Source organism: Falco rusticolus, chromosome 6, assembly GCF_015220075.1.
Source record: "Falco rusticolus isolate bFalRus1 chromosome 6, bFalRus1.pri, whole genome shotgun sequence".
NCBI lineage: Eukaryota > Metazoa > Chordata > Aves > Falconiformes > Falconidae > Falco > Falco rusticolus.
Window position 1 is genome coordinate 73,510,483 of NC_051192.1, and position 13,340 is coordinate 73,523,822.

The 13,340-nt window shown below is 46.3% G+C and overlaps 1 protein-coding gene across 5 annotated transcripts in view; it reads right to left on the minus strand.

Annotated features, from left to right (window-relative positions):
- DST (dystonin) overlaps positions 1-9,201 on the minus strand; it is a 268,181-nt gene extending 258,980 nt beyond the window's left edge. For 3 of the 5 annotated variants that reach the window (XM_037393116.1, XM_037393113.1, XM_037393112.1), the window contains exon 1: positions 8,892-9,168. In XM_037393116.1, the coding sequence (XP_037249013.1) occupies positions 8,892-8,982 (91 nt within the window). In that variant the 5' untranslated portion in view covers positions 8,983-9,168. Of the gene's footprint in view, positions 1-8,891 lie in introns of all 5 variants that reach the window. The other 2 variants (XM_037393117.1, XM_037393114.1) reach the window with 2 other exon arrangements.
- Positions 9,202-13,340: the final 4,139 nt, after the last annotated feature.

A 13,340-nucleotide genomic window follows, 5' to 3' on the forward strand; every position in this document is an offset into this window, starting at 1 on the left:
GCCTGAAAAATCTCATGCCACACACATACATTTTTTACATTTATTATGGTAAGGAAAAGCACAAAGATTTCTCTACAGCTTCAACTACAGTTCAAGAAGTGAAACGTCTGCTGCTTTCTAGGACTCGAGCCAGGGCTCTACCCCAGCGGCAGGCAGGAGGAGACTGGAATCGAGGTCTCCTCTTTTTCCACCACAAGTGAGAAGGGAGGAAGAAGCATGACCCACTCCTCTGCAGACTTGGTAGAGGGGGTGTGCATGTGTGCCCCACAAGAAGCCGCTCAAAGCAACCTGGTCTTCTGCCTGCACTTTGTAAGTGCAGGCAGGACAAGGAATCTAACCTACAGCTAAAATTCAACTTAAAAATTATGCAGGAAGGAAGGGAAACCAAGGGCTGAGTAACTGGAGTCATGCTGGATCTTTCAGATGCTAGGAACAAAGTATCTTTTTTTTTTTTAAAAAAAAAAAAAAAGCTTCCCCCTCAACTTGAGGTATTTATTACTAGGAAAACCCAGGACGGCACACACCCTTCAATGGAGAAGTATGCCCTGAAGAAGGCAAATGACAGAAGACCTGAGGTGGGTGGACTCAAAGAGTACTGGTTGGAGAAACAGGAAAAATCCACCATTCAGCACAAACTGTATAAAGATCCATCAACATTGTAGTCATACATCTAAATCTCCAACAGACCGCACACAGCGTTGGTCACTGAGGTGACTACAAAAATCTAGGCACCACAAGAAAACAAAATGTACCATTTAAGTGGAAATATATAACGCTTATATTAATTGATTTGATTTCATTTAATACAACTTGCAACAGCGACAAGCAGAAGATTAAAATTTGGGTTGATATTCTCAGAGGCAGGCTAGATCTGTCCTTACAAGGAGTGTATGGACTTTACTAACAAGGCCTCAATTTTAAAATATTGAAACATGACAATGCAAAAGTATCCTGTTGAGCATGGTAAAATTATAAAGTAATTTCATCAAGGGACCTAATCAACCTTGGCTTTCTTCCTGTAGCTCATCTGCATCTGTTCTTCTATCCTTTAAAGAGACACTGAGCCAAATGCTGCTTTAACTCTAGTGTAAACTGGATGCCAACAAAAATTATCTGCAAAGAAGAAAAACAAAAACCTACCTAAACCCACAACATTTCTCAGCAATTGTTTTGTTAAAAATTGAACGAAGAAGGTAGGAGTCATAAAGCCTGAGAAAAATGTTTGCTTCACAATACACAGTAAGTTTCAGTATGTTTGAAATATACGTCCTTTTAAAATCTGAAATTAACCTTCTGTCTAAAAATTATGACTGTTCCTCCAGAGAAGATTTTGTATTTAAAAACCAAGTTTAAAATGCAGAACTAAGCCGTAATACATGGTATTACAATCTGGTTTCCAGCAGCAGGTTATGATCTGAACAACGTATAGTCACGGGGAGAGAATTTCCAAGGCACAAATAGCAGTGAAGCATCTAATTTCTACTAAAAGTCAGCGGGGCTAACAACCACATTGCTATGTGTGCTTTTGAAAATATCCTGCTCTGAAACCAGAACTATCTTAGCAACAATACCTTATTCCCAGAAGTTATGTACGGCTGCACAGCAGTGGCTTCTCTAGACAAATGCTCGAGTTATTTCCTAATTTCTAGGACGTGATGTAAACCCTTTATCTCTAAATTAAAAATTTATCTCAAGGCAAAGTAAATTAAAACATTAAATATTTATAAACGTCAATAGCTAAGTTCCTGACTCCTACCAAAATTAACAGAAGTTTTGTTTTAATAAAAACCACAGCATCACAAGTGCCATTCCGCTCTCTCTAAAAAGCTCTTTTGCTAGAACTGCTCAGGATGCTTTATTATTATTGTTATTAATGAACAATGTCTGTCCAAATGACCACAGGCATTTTCTAATGCTGCTTCTACCCTGCCGAAGAGACCTTGTCACATGAGGAACACCCAGACCATAACCTGATCAGGCAGAACAAAAGCCTGCAAGCAGAGTGACAGGATACCCGTTTCAGCAAAAGACTTTTGGGGACTTCTCTGTTCACTTCTTGTCTGCAAACTGCCTGAAACGTGCCTCTGACAGATGTACAGAGAGTCAGACTTTTACCCATTTTGTGAACCGAAACACATACACATCTCTCTAATCCCGGTATAGAAGAGCTCTACTAATTTTAGATCCAAGTGGTGCAAAGTGTCATAGCTGTCGGATAGCTGGATACCTGAATCTCAGGCGAAACTAAATTAGTTTTCCAGCACAATTAGGGTATGAAACCCACTTAATTGCTGATCTGTATTTATATGCATTGCAGAACACATTAAATCCTGTAATTTCACATATTAGCTATGAAACTGAACAATGAAAACACATTTAAAAGCAAACCAAGTTCAGAAGGGCCATGTGGCTATAATCAAGAGCAGATTTTGGCCTATGCTACTGAAAAGCCCATCAGAGGCCTAATCCTCCTTGCCTTACAGAAATAGTCACACTAATTGTGTAATTACAATGTGCAGAATTTAACCCTCAATATAGTTGCCTAGAATCTTTGTTCTTTCACAGATTTATCTGTAGCTATTGTCAATTTGTTTAAAATGTACAAAATCCAAAGTTGACAGGTAACACTCGACAACAAAAGAATGCATTCACCAGGTATAATAAAATTAAATCCGGAAACACACTAATTTGCTTTTAATGCAGCTAAGGCCAAACTGTAATACCTTACAGGATCACTGATTTCAACAGGAGTATGTCTAATTAAAGGCTGAGCTATCACTTGGGCCCCCAATCTTGGGAAGTGGCTTGGGTGGGTAGGTTTCTGAAGCCAGTGTATTCTCACAAAAGCACCAGAGTCCGCCTACACAGATCAACTTGTAAGATCTGGCTATTAACATGCCCTTCAGGATCTGACCCACAGACTGAAGTGTCTTTGTAAGCATTGTTTCACCTGTTTGAAAGCTGCGTTGACTGGAAGCATTCAATACATGAATATTTTCACCCACCACAGAAAATCAAGGCTTTGTTAAATTAAATGGCTTTAATGATGTTTTACAGGAAACATTTCAGGCATGCAGCAATAAGCTGCATTCATATTTGACATTTACAAAACTTTATTCTTTAAAGCTTGAACTTATAAACTACTTGCACTTAACTTAAAGCATGTGAATAAGCCCATTTTTATTTTTCAGAGCACTTCATTCCAAGTACATGTTGAAGTTCTAGCAAAATGGTGGAATAAATTCTTCAAATCAAGCATGTTTTAAACAGCGCAGAGGGAAAAAAGAACACATAATCTGGTTTTTGAGGGAAATATCACCAGGATTCGAAAACTAGAGCACAGCAAACAATTAGAAACACCTCAAGCAAAACCATAAACTGAGCCAAAACAAACCTTTTAACACAATGATGACCGAAGTTCATTTTTCTCTACCCACCCCATATTTTGCCACCTCCTGATTTTGGCCGTAAAAAAGGAATTATGGAATATTCCTGTAAACTCTATTTAAAAGATGTTGCTGACTCAATGGGAACTGGGAAGTACCAGAAAAGCAAAGAAACAGACCTTTGATCTCTGCCCCATTTCACATACCAAAGATGTCTGAATTGATGGCCAAATTCTGTCCGCCTCAGTCATCTGAACAGGTATCTCTTAAAGCCATAGAGATGCAACCACAGTGCGTGTATACCCTCAAACTCAGGTTCAGAAACTGCTGCCCAAATCTTGAGGCCTTTACACAGACAAAACCTTGCTGAACCAGCTAACATTCAGATTCTCATTAATTTTATTCCAATGAAATTAAGACCTCTTCAACTTTACTCAAGTGAAGTGCTCACACAAGTCAAATCAGCAAGATCTGGTTTATATTTAGGATGAAATGCACTCAAAAAAAAAAAAAATCCCATCTCCAAGCAATACAAAAGTGAGAACTTTCTGCTTAAAGGAGGAGGAATGTTGAAACAGTAAAACTGCAGGTTTTCCATTTTTACATGGCAAAAGGAGTCCATTAATTTTGTCGGACTTCACACAACGGAAATGCCATTATGTTTCCATCCCTAATTGAAGGCACTTTCTGTTGGCTAAAATCCTTCATTCCCAAGAGGCTAACCTGCTGCAAGAAATGTGCTAAGAACAGTGGAAATAACAGTGCTGTCATGCTGGAGACTTGCACGGTGGCAAAGAAAGGATTAGGTGACGTGCAGCTGGATAATCCACGTACACCCTCCACTAGTCAGCAAAAAACCCTGTCTCATTTGAACAAAAACGTGATCAATTCCAAGGCTAAATACTACCAGCACCTAAAAAGAAGTAGAAGAAAACCCTCCATGGCAGGAATTCCTTAAACACCCTGCAAAACTAAGACCTATATGCCACAACTTTTTGTTATGCCAAAAGAGAAGGAAAATAAGTTAAAAGCATCTAATCATTTACTGACTCAAGGATTTCTTTCCAAGTCCAAAATCAGAAGCCCTGAAGAAGGAAATCTGATTAGTCCACAGCCAACAGCCCAGAAGAGCAAGACTTCTGCAGCCTCTGATTTCAGGCCCCACGAGTTCAGAGCAAAAAATAACGAAATTCACAGATTCAAGAACCAGGAGCATCTACCACAGCCCCTCCTGCCTTTGCTCTATGAAGCCATCTCTGAAAAAGAATATCCCTGGACTAAATCTGATACCAGACACATTTAGGAGTCTCCAAACTCCTAAATAGCAGCAGCAGCTTTGTTTTCAGGTACAAAAACCTTCCTGAGCAAACAGTCCCTTCCTGAAGTCTGCTCAACAAAGCTGAATGACAGAAATCTATTTTTTTTCAATATTTTTTCCAAAAAACTTACCCAATCAATATCAGACCAGCTTTACTTGACGCTACCCTCAATCAATCATTAGAACAAATTATAGTACCTCTGAACCCTATACAGGCAACAAAATACATCTTTGTTCTCAGAATACAGAAACAGAACTGTTTGCTGCGCTTCAGCTGAACATGTAGTATTACAGATCTTTTTAAAGTAAGAGAGAAATGCCAGCAGCGAAACAAAGTATAGTGAAGTTTAAACAACCCGACCTGAATTTTGCTATCCCCATTCCCAGACTTGCCCCTTCTTCCTACAGAGGCAGAGGCTATGCAGCAAGCTCAGTGGATCCTAAGGAAGCAGTTATCAGGCATCCAACCCAAAGAGAACATTTATGTGGTATCTTTCGTATCACTAACAATTTAGTCAAGCCCCTGAACCGTAAGGCTATAGCTTTTTCTGCGCAGTCACATCAAGCTGAAATTTCTAATAGATCTATTTCCTATAGAGCCAAAATCTACAGCATTAAAAGGTCTGCATGGGCCAGATACCCTACGTATTTTAAACTTTTGTAGCTTACATGACTAAGAACATTCTTGAGTAACTGTGACTTATTCAATACTTAACTCTAAGAATTAGCTCTTTTTCAGAGACAGCAATCATGCAGTCATTCACAGATGTGTCCATTTCAATAATGATGTCAAAGGGAGGCAACTTTATTACCTAACTGTTCAAAATCCTGCAGGAAAAGACAATTGATATTTAAATAAATGTTTACTACCTGAACTGAAAAATATAAAAAAGTTTTACCTGGAATGAACTATAAAATTTCAGAGGGATCACATATAAGTCTTGATTCTTGGTCTGTTCTTTGGATTTATACCGGAGTAAATCTAATGAATGCACTGGAGTTAAAGCTTATAATAGTGATCTTCAAATATTTAACACTCAAATAATGTCAGTATGGAACAATGCGTACCCACGTCATCTGACAGAGATGGCATTTAATATTTTAAAAGTTAAACATGTATGAAATACTATTGGGCATTTTCTTATTTATCAAGAAGGCTGCAGCTAACAATAATTTTGTTCATTTTTGTTCCCAGGCAATGGTGAGATACCTTAAAAAAGGAGTCTTGCCGCTTTGCAAGTTCTTTACAATCTCCCAGAGAACTCAAGTATATTTTCTGAGATAAAGTTGAACTGTTACATTAGTAAATATTTGTACAATTTCTCATCTTCCTATTCAGTCACAAGCAAGATGTGAAATATGTCAAACGTTTCAGATAAATATACTAGACATTTTACTGCCACTATCACAATAATGGCTTTGCCTTTGAATTCTTAGAGGTGCTACTAACAAAGAAGCTTTTTTTTTCCCCTCCCCTGAATAAGTAGCTTGATTCAACATGATTTCGAAATAATCTGAGATAACATTACTTTTTTCTCCTCCATCAAAATGCTTTAGAAATACTGCCAATAAATCGGTATATGAATCAAGGGAAAGAAAAGAAAATGACAGCCAGCAACTGAGCTGACAAGGAATCAGAAAACAACAGTCTCTTCTCCCACAGCAAACAGCTCTTCTGTGCTATCTCAGATTTAGCAAACAGTTGCCTAATTATTTACTGTCACAGCCAGAGACATGGTCAGCAGACAGAATTTGGAGACATACAAATATCCCAGTTTCGGCTGTTACAGCAACAAGGTACTTGGTATTGCATGGTCTTCAAGATCCACAGCCTACTTTGCCTGTGGAAACAGACGAAGAGTAAAATTTCACTTTTCTACATTTAAAAAGGACTGCTTTTCTCTTCGTAAATCAAACTGACTGAACGTCTTAACGATGTGGCATCATATGATCCCAAGCCTTCCAAGACAGGCAATGAATTTTGTACAGCTGACTCTGCTAGTTACAGTACTCAACAGCTGGGGCATAGTTAATTTGGCACCCTGATAATGCCCTAGATGAATATGAAGAGCACTCTGCCGACTATAAAAAAACAAGAAGAAAAAAAGAACTATTAGCATTAAAATTACGGATTAAAAATATGAAGTTAGCACAGTTTGCATCTGATTAAAAAAAATGCTAAAGGCAGTGTTTACAAAACTGAAAAATTCAGAGAAATGGCACTCCCTCTTCAAAGCCTATATTGTAGCAATTCTTTTCTGATTAGATCAGCTCCCATAGCAAGTCATCAGAACAACAATTGCTGTAGTGAAGTCATACAACTGGGACTCGGATGGGAAATCATGACCGGCTTGCAAACACATTTTAAAAAATAATGTGTTTTCCAGGTTTCCAACATGCCTTAATTAAAACAAGTCCAAATCTTTACCTTTGCTCCCAATAGCCGAATAAAGTATGCCTTGAGTAGCAAAACACAGCATACCAATATATTGAATATGACACTAAAAACTAAGACAACAGAAACTGGATCCTTCTGAATAATTTCAGGATTTGGCTGTCACTGAAAATAGCATGTGAATGGACCTGATGTTACCCTAGCAATACAATATACTCAAATATCTCCAGAATGTGCTTTTTTTCTAAGAGAGATGTGAAATAGTTTTAGGTATTTATTTTAATTAAAACCTCTTTGTCCCCAACACTTAAGAAAACAATCTTTCAGTCCTTTTCCTGCTAAATCTCTCACTTAAATAGGGGGAAATTAGGTCTAACATCTTTCCCAGGTTTTTAAGCAAGTAGAGAAACGGGTATGGGAACGAACCTTATTAAACCTGACTCTAGCTGCAAATCAAAGGTAATCTAAAACAGAACAAGAGTGCTTTGGATTAGACCCAGAACAGAAAAACAAGTTTTCTCAGTGTTTTCTTTATTTACTAAGGAAACGGTCTACTTGCTTTATAATTTTGCAAAAATCACTTCAGCTACATATATAAAGAAATTGATGACTTAAAAAGCGAGAACAGAATGGAATAAAGATGTGCTGCTGAAGATTGTCTATGACAAACCGTAATTATTTCTCAACTAAAATGCACTAATGCATTTCAGTACAGAAACAGAGCACATGCTCCATAGCTGCAGTGACACAATGGACAACAGACACAAAGGAGTCATTAGTCAATACTGCTAATGACACATGAAACCGCCAGTGACACAGGTATAAAGTAGATCGGACCTGTCAAGTTTTCACGTCTCAATAACCATCTGTGGAGGATTTATTTTTCAAAATATTACCACTAACAACCCGGATTAAACAAAATCACCTATCGGCATCTTCAAATCAAGCTGTCTTAAACTGTGCCACTCCCATTCCCGTCAGGGGAAACCATCTAACCAAAAGCTTTAGAACCAACTGGAAACGTACAGCTGAAAAATGACAGATATGAAATCTAACCTCCCCCCCCCCCATTACAAAGGGAATCGGCACTGCCAATGTCAGCATACGCTGTGACACACGGTGAAAACTATTTCTGGGATGAAGGCTCAACCTGAATAGTTAACTCCATCCCTTTCGCACTTGATTTAAAATCAGACCAGTGACACTTTCGATAAGCATTTTCAGGTTTAATATCAGGAAACGTACTGGAAAACAACAGTCAATCATGCCTCCCCAAGCATCTCCTCCATCGAGACGGATCCAAGAACGCAATGTAATTTACATTTCTTCTAGCAAGGCAAATTGAGCTGTACGCGGCTCTGCTATGACAAACGCCTTTTTCCTTATTTCTCCTCTATTGGATGAAAAAACTCTGGTGCTACACGAACTGCGAGTGTTCTTTGCCCGAACACGAAGAAAAGACAAAATAACAGACAGGTGCAAATAAACCGAAGCTTTAAAAGCGAAGGCGCATCGAGACGCGGCTCGCCGCGAAGGAGACTCCCACACGCACGAGCGCGGCTCACGCACCGCCGAGGGACGGGCGTTATTTTTAATTATCGCAGGAGCCGCCGACGCCCCCCACCCCACCACCCCCGGGCACCACGCAGGGGCCCGGGGCCACCGATCCCCCTCCCGCCGCCGGCGGGGCCGGCGCACCTGGCCGCCCCCCGCCGCGCCAGCGCCCCCCGGCTCCGCAGCCGCCACGCCCGGCGGGCGAGCCACGGCCCCGCGGCGGGGAGGGCCGCCCTACCTTTGTATCGCTCCAAGACATCCTCGTAGGCTTGCAGGTACTCCTGCTCCTCGGCGTAGAAGTAGGCGCCGGGGGAGAGGTAGCCAGCCATGGCCGGGGGCCGGCCCTGCCCGCTTCCCTGCGCGGCTCCGGGCGGCCGGCAGCCGCGGGGACGGCACGAGAAAAAAACCGGCGGGCGGGGGGAGGGCGCTGTCAGCCCGGCCGAGGAAACGCCCCCGCCGGCCGCTCGGGTTTCGGTAGCCGCCCCTCGGAGCGCGGAGGGGGGCGGCCCCAGCCCCGCGGCGGCCGCCGCCTCCCCGCCGCAACCCCCCGGCTTCAGCCCCATCGCCCAGGCACCGCCCGCGGGGGCCGGCGAGCTCTGCCTCCGCGGCCCGGGGCCTGGGCCGCCCCCCGCCCGCCCCCTCGCGCTTCAGCCCCGGCCTCCCCCCGGGACGAGGAGGGCGGCGGTCGCCGGGGCGGGAACGCGACGCCCGCGGCACGGGCGGCGCCGGCGCTGAGGGGCCACTGCACGGTGGGCGCCCCTTGGGGGCACGGCGGGCAGCCCCCGGCGCTGGCCAGCGGCACGGACGGGCACCCCGCCACCCCGGGCGGCGGGGCGGGCCCGGCTGCAGCCCCGGCCCCGCCGCAGGTGCCACCGCCGCTCGCCCGCCCCCGGCCGCGTCCCCACCGCGCCTGCGCCTCGCGGGCCGCCCCCACCTCCCGGCCCCGACCCCCGCCGCCGGGCCCGCCCCGCAGCGGTGCCTGCCGGCCCGGCCCCCGCCCCGCGCACCCTGCCTGCGGGGGGCGGCGGCGAGCCCTGCGGGCGGCCGGGCCGGGCCGGGCCGGCTCCGCAACCCCCCCCTGCGGCTGCGTTCCGCGGCTGGCGAGAGCCCGGCCCGCAGAGCACCCTCTGCCACCGCGTCCTGCGCTGCCCCCGATAGCACCGTTAAGATGCGCTACCCTGGGAAACGGTGTCCCCGGAGGGGACCCGCGGAAGCACGCACAAAAGGGGACGGGGAAAAGAGCGGTGTCCCCGGGGAGCACCGGGGACCGCCGCATCCTCCTGGGAGGTTTCCAGCCTTCGCCGGGGAGAAGCCGACCTCCGCCCTGTTCCCGGCATCATTTGTGGCCGGGCCGCGCAGCGGCGCCCACCCCGGGCGGCTCCGTCCCGGTCCCGATCCCCGGCCCCCCCGAGCGCGGCCCCGGCCCCGCACGGACAAAGACCGGCGCGTTGCTCCGCGCGGAGCCGCATCGGTGGCGGCCCGGCAGGCGGGTGCTGCCCCGGCCGCACCAGCGGCGCCCGCTGAGCCGGCCAACGGCGCCGCGGCCCCCGCGCCGCTGGTGCGTTTTCGCATGAAAGTTTAATGGGCGCACCTGCGCGTATTTCGGCTCGCTCCCCAAACGCATCAATTCACCCAGCCGGAAAACGCAGCCAAAGAGCTTAGTCACCACCCGGAGGGGCCGCGTTCAGAACGACAAGGGATGGGGGTCCCTGTGGCCCCCACCCGCCCCCCCCCACCAGCCCCCGGCCGCGCCTTACCGGCGATGCGCAGCACGGCCCTCTCGGCGGGGTCCAGCACGGAGCCGCCCTGGATCTTCCGCTTGGACCGCTCGTGTTTGGGCAGGTTCCAGGGCAGCGTGTCCCCCGGCGCCGGCGACACAGTCCCCGATCTCTGGCTGAAGTCCTCCTCGTCGGAGAAATCGGCGGAGGACGACATGGAGCATCGGTAGGACGCGTTCCCGGAGCTCTGCACGGGAAGACAGACAGGGAGGGTGCGTGGGGAGCGGCTCGGGACGCGGGGCCGCCGGTGGCACCGGCGCGTACCCGCCCCGCGTGGCGTGGAAAAGCATCTCTCGGGAAAAGGGGGGGTGGGGATGGGGATGGGGACGCTGCTCACCATTGCCGTGAATTGGGGGGGGGGGGGGGGGGGAAGAGGGGTGCCTGTGCGGAGCGCCGAGGGTGATGGTCCAAAAACCAGCCGGTCTCTAGCGGGAATGCACTGGGAGGGGTGCGGGGGGAGCGGTGGCCTGCGGCTGGGCAGCCAGCTCGCGAATGAGCCTCCCACTGCCCCAACAATAAACCCAGCGGCGGCAGCAACAACAACCGAAAAAAAAAAAAAACCTTCCGGGCTACAATCGATAGCGTTTGGCTCCCCCGCCAGGACAAGGGAAAGATTCGCCGTCACCGAGCTGCGGGTGAAAGCGTTCGCGTAGATCCGTTTGTGGGCAGGACCCGGCCCGCGGGCAGCCCCAGCGGCGTCGTTACCGCCCCGGGGCCGCCGCGCCCCCGCTCCTGCCCCCTGCCCGGGAGCTGCCCGGAGCGGCTGGGAGCGGCGGGGGGGCGGGGGGAGGGAGGGAAGGGGAGAGGGAGGGAATAGGATTTCTCCGAGCAGCCCGTCTGGGTAGCAGAGCACGACAGGCGGCTTTCGGTCACGCTTTGCCAAGACGGCTTCGGTCAACAAACGGCTGATCGCGGTTTACAGACTGTATCCACGTTCACGCTTCCCAGCTACACCAAAAAGAGCCCTTCCAGAAACGTAAATAAGCGCTGATGCAGTGCAGCGATAGGGCTGCTGCCATGTCTAGCTTCCCTGTTTAGGGTGAGGTGGGAAATGGAGATGTCTGAACCATAGCATTTCAACACCATGCTGAGAGTTTAGGATACACGGGTTATCAGGACATGATGCGGGGCAAGATGCTATTTCTCTTCCTCTGCATTTTCTGATTGGAGAGACTTGTGCTTTCTCCAGGGCACCTGACCAAAAAATGATGGATTTGATTTGTGATTTCACATGGGAGCTGCTGTGAGTCTTCCAAAAGCGTAACCTAATGCTGGTCCAGGTACGATGTTAATTTTTAGGGGTATGCTATTCTCAGCTTGGAGAGGTATAGTCTGCTTTGTTATGAAGAGACAGCCCTCATTCAGCCCATCTAAGATTCCAGATTTTTTGACATCTATTATTTTAGGCTTGTCCTGTAGCCCTTTGGTTTTTGGCATTGGGGTTTTGGTGGGTTTTTTTCCTTTTTTGAGGGACTTAAAATGTACCTTTACCTACAAAATAAATTTACACTGTGACAGATCTGATAAAATTATTGTTGCTATATGAACCTTTTTATCATCAGTTCTTACGGGGTGGACAGCGAATCATTATTACATTGGAGGGTATTTTACCCATTTTAAAACTCAAAACCTGCATAACCCAAAGTAAAAGTGTAATGCACTCTTTGCTGTGCATAAAATTGCCAATAATGAATAGTTAAATAATTCGCTAAGTAGGAGGAGACCTCTTACTAGTGGTTGCTTCTCCTGACCTCCTTCACTTCTATCCCAATCATCTTTTGTGCTTCTACAGTACTTTGTGGTGAAGTTCAAAAGAGGAGAGAGGGAGGGAATGAATACATAAAACCCGTTAACTGAATTCTTGTTCGCTGTATTTTGATGTGGAGAGAGCAAGGGTAAGTGTGGAAAAACAGAAACATGAGATGTCTGATCCCAGCTCTGATTGCCTTCATAATTAGTTCTAGTGCCAGGAATGTTTTGCTGCCGGTTTATATAATAAGCTAAAACTTTCTGTAGGATCTTATAAAGCAGGATGGTCACATACAGGTGTCTTCCTCATGGGAGCGGTAAGCGCACAGCTTGCTGCAGGGTATGGAGGGTACTCTGTTGTACCAGATGGGGCTAAGAGAGGCCCTGATGTGCTTAGTCAGGAATTAAGCTTCTTGTGGCCTGTCCTTAGCGCCAGATTTTGCCATAAAAAGAGAAAGTGTTCCTTTAATCCCAGCTCTGAAGATGCTCCTTCGGGCCTTTATCTTCTATTGGCTGCTCAGCAGCCCTCAATGTCTTTGGATCACACAGACCCATGGAGACAGATTTTGCCTTTCATTTTCTTCACCTTCATTTCTACTTTGTAATGTAAGAATTAGAAAGAGCACAGTCATGGTGTTGTGAGGGTGCTATAGCCATAGGTAGTCTTTATGTAGCAGCTTGGAACATGCAAGGACAAAGTACAATAGCAGTTGTTATTGAAGTTTTGAAGAAAGATCTCTCAACTCTCAAATTTTTATCTTTGGAAGTATGCTACAGTTTTTGTCCAGTAGGATTTCCTTTTCTCAAAAGAGGCCTTAATAACCCATTCTTATTTTTTTTAGTAACAACTCCTTCTGTAGTTCCTCCTACCCTTAGAAACCAAAAGCACTGTTGAGCGATGATTCCATATACACCACTGAACATATTCTCCATACTCTCTATTGAGATGTCAGTTTTAGGGAAAAGGAGACTGTCATTCTGGTCAGCTGTGCTACAGTACTAGAAGATAAGCTAGGTGAGAAGACCTCGACATATTTTTAAGAAATCAAACCGAACAGGCAACAGTAGAGCAATCTTTGGCATCCATGCGTATTACAACTAGCTATCCTCTTTTAAGTTGTCCGACCTTACTTAATGCGTGCATTAACAAAATGAATGAA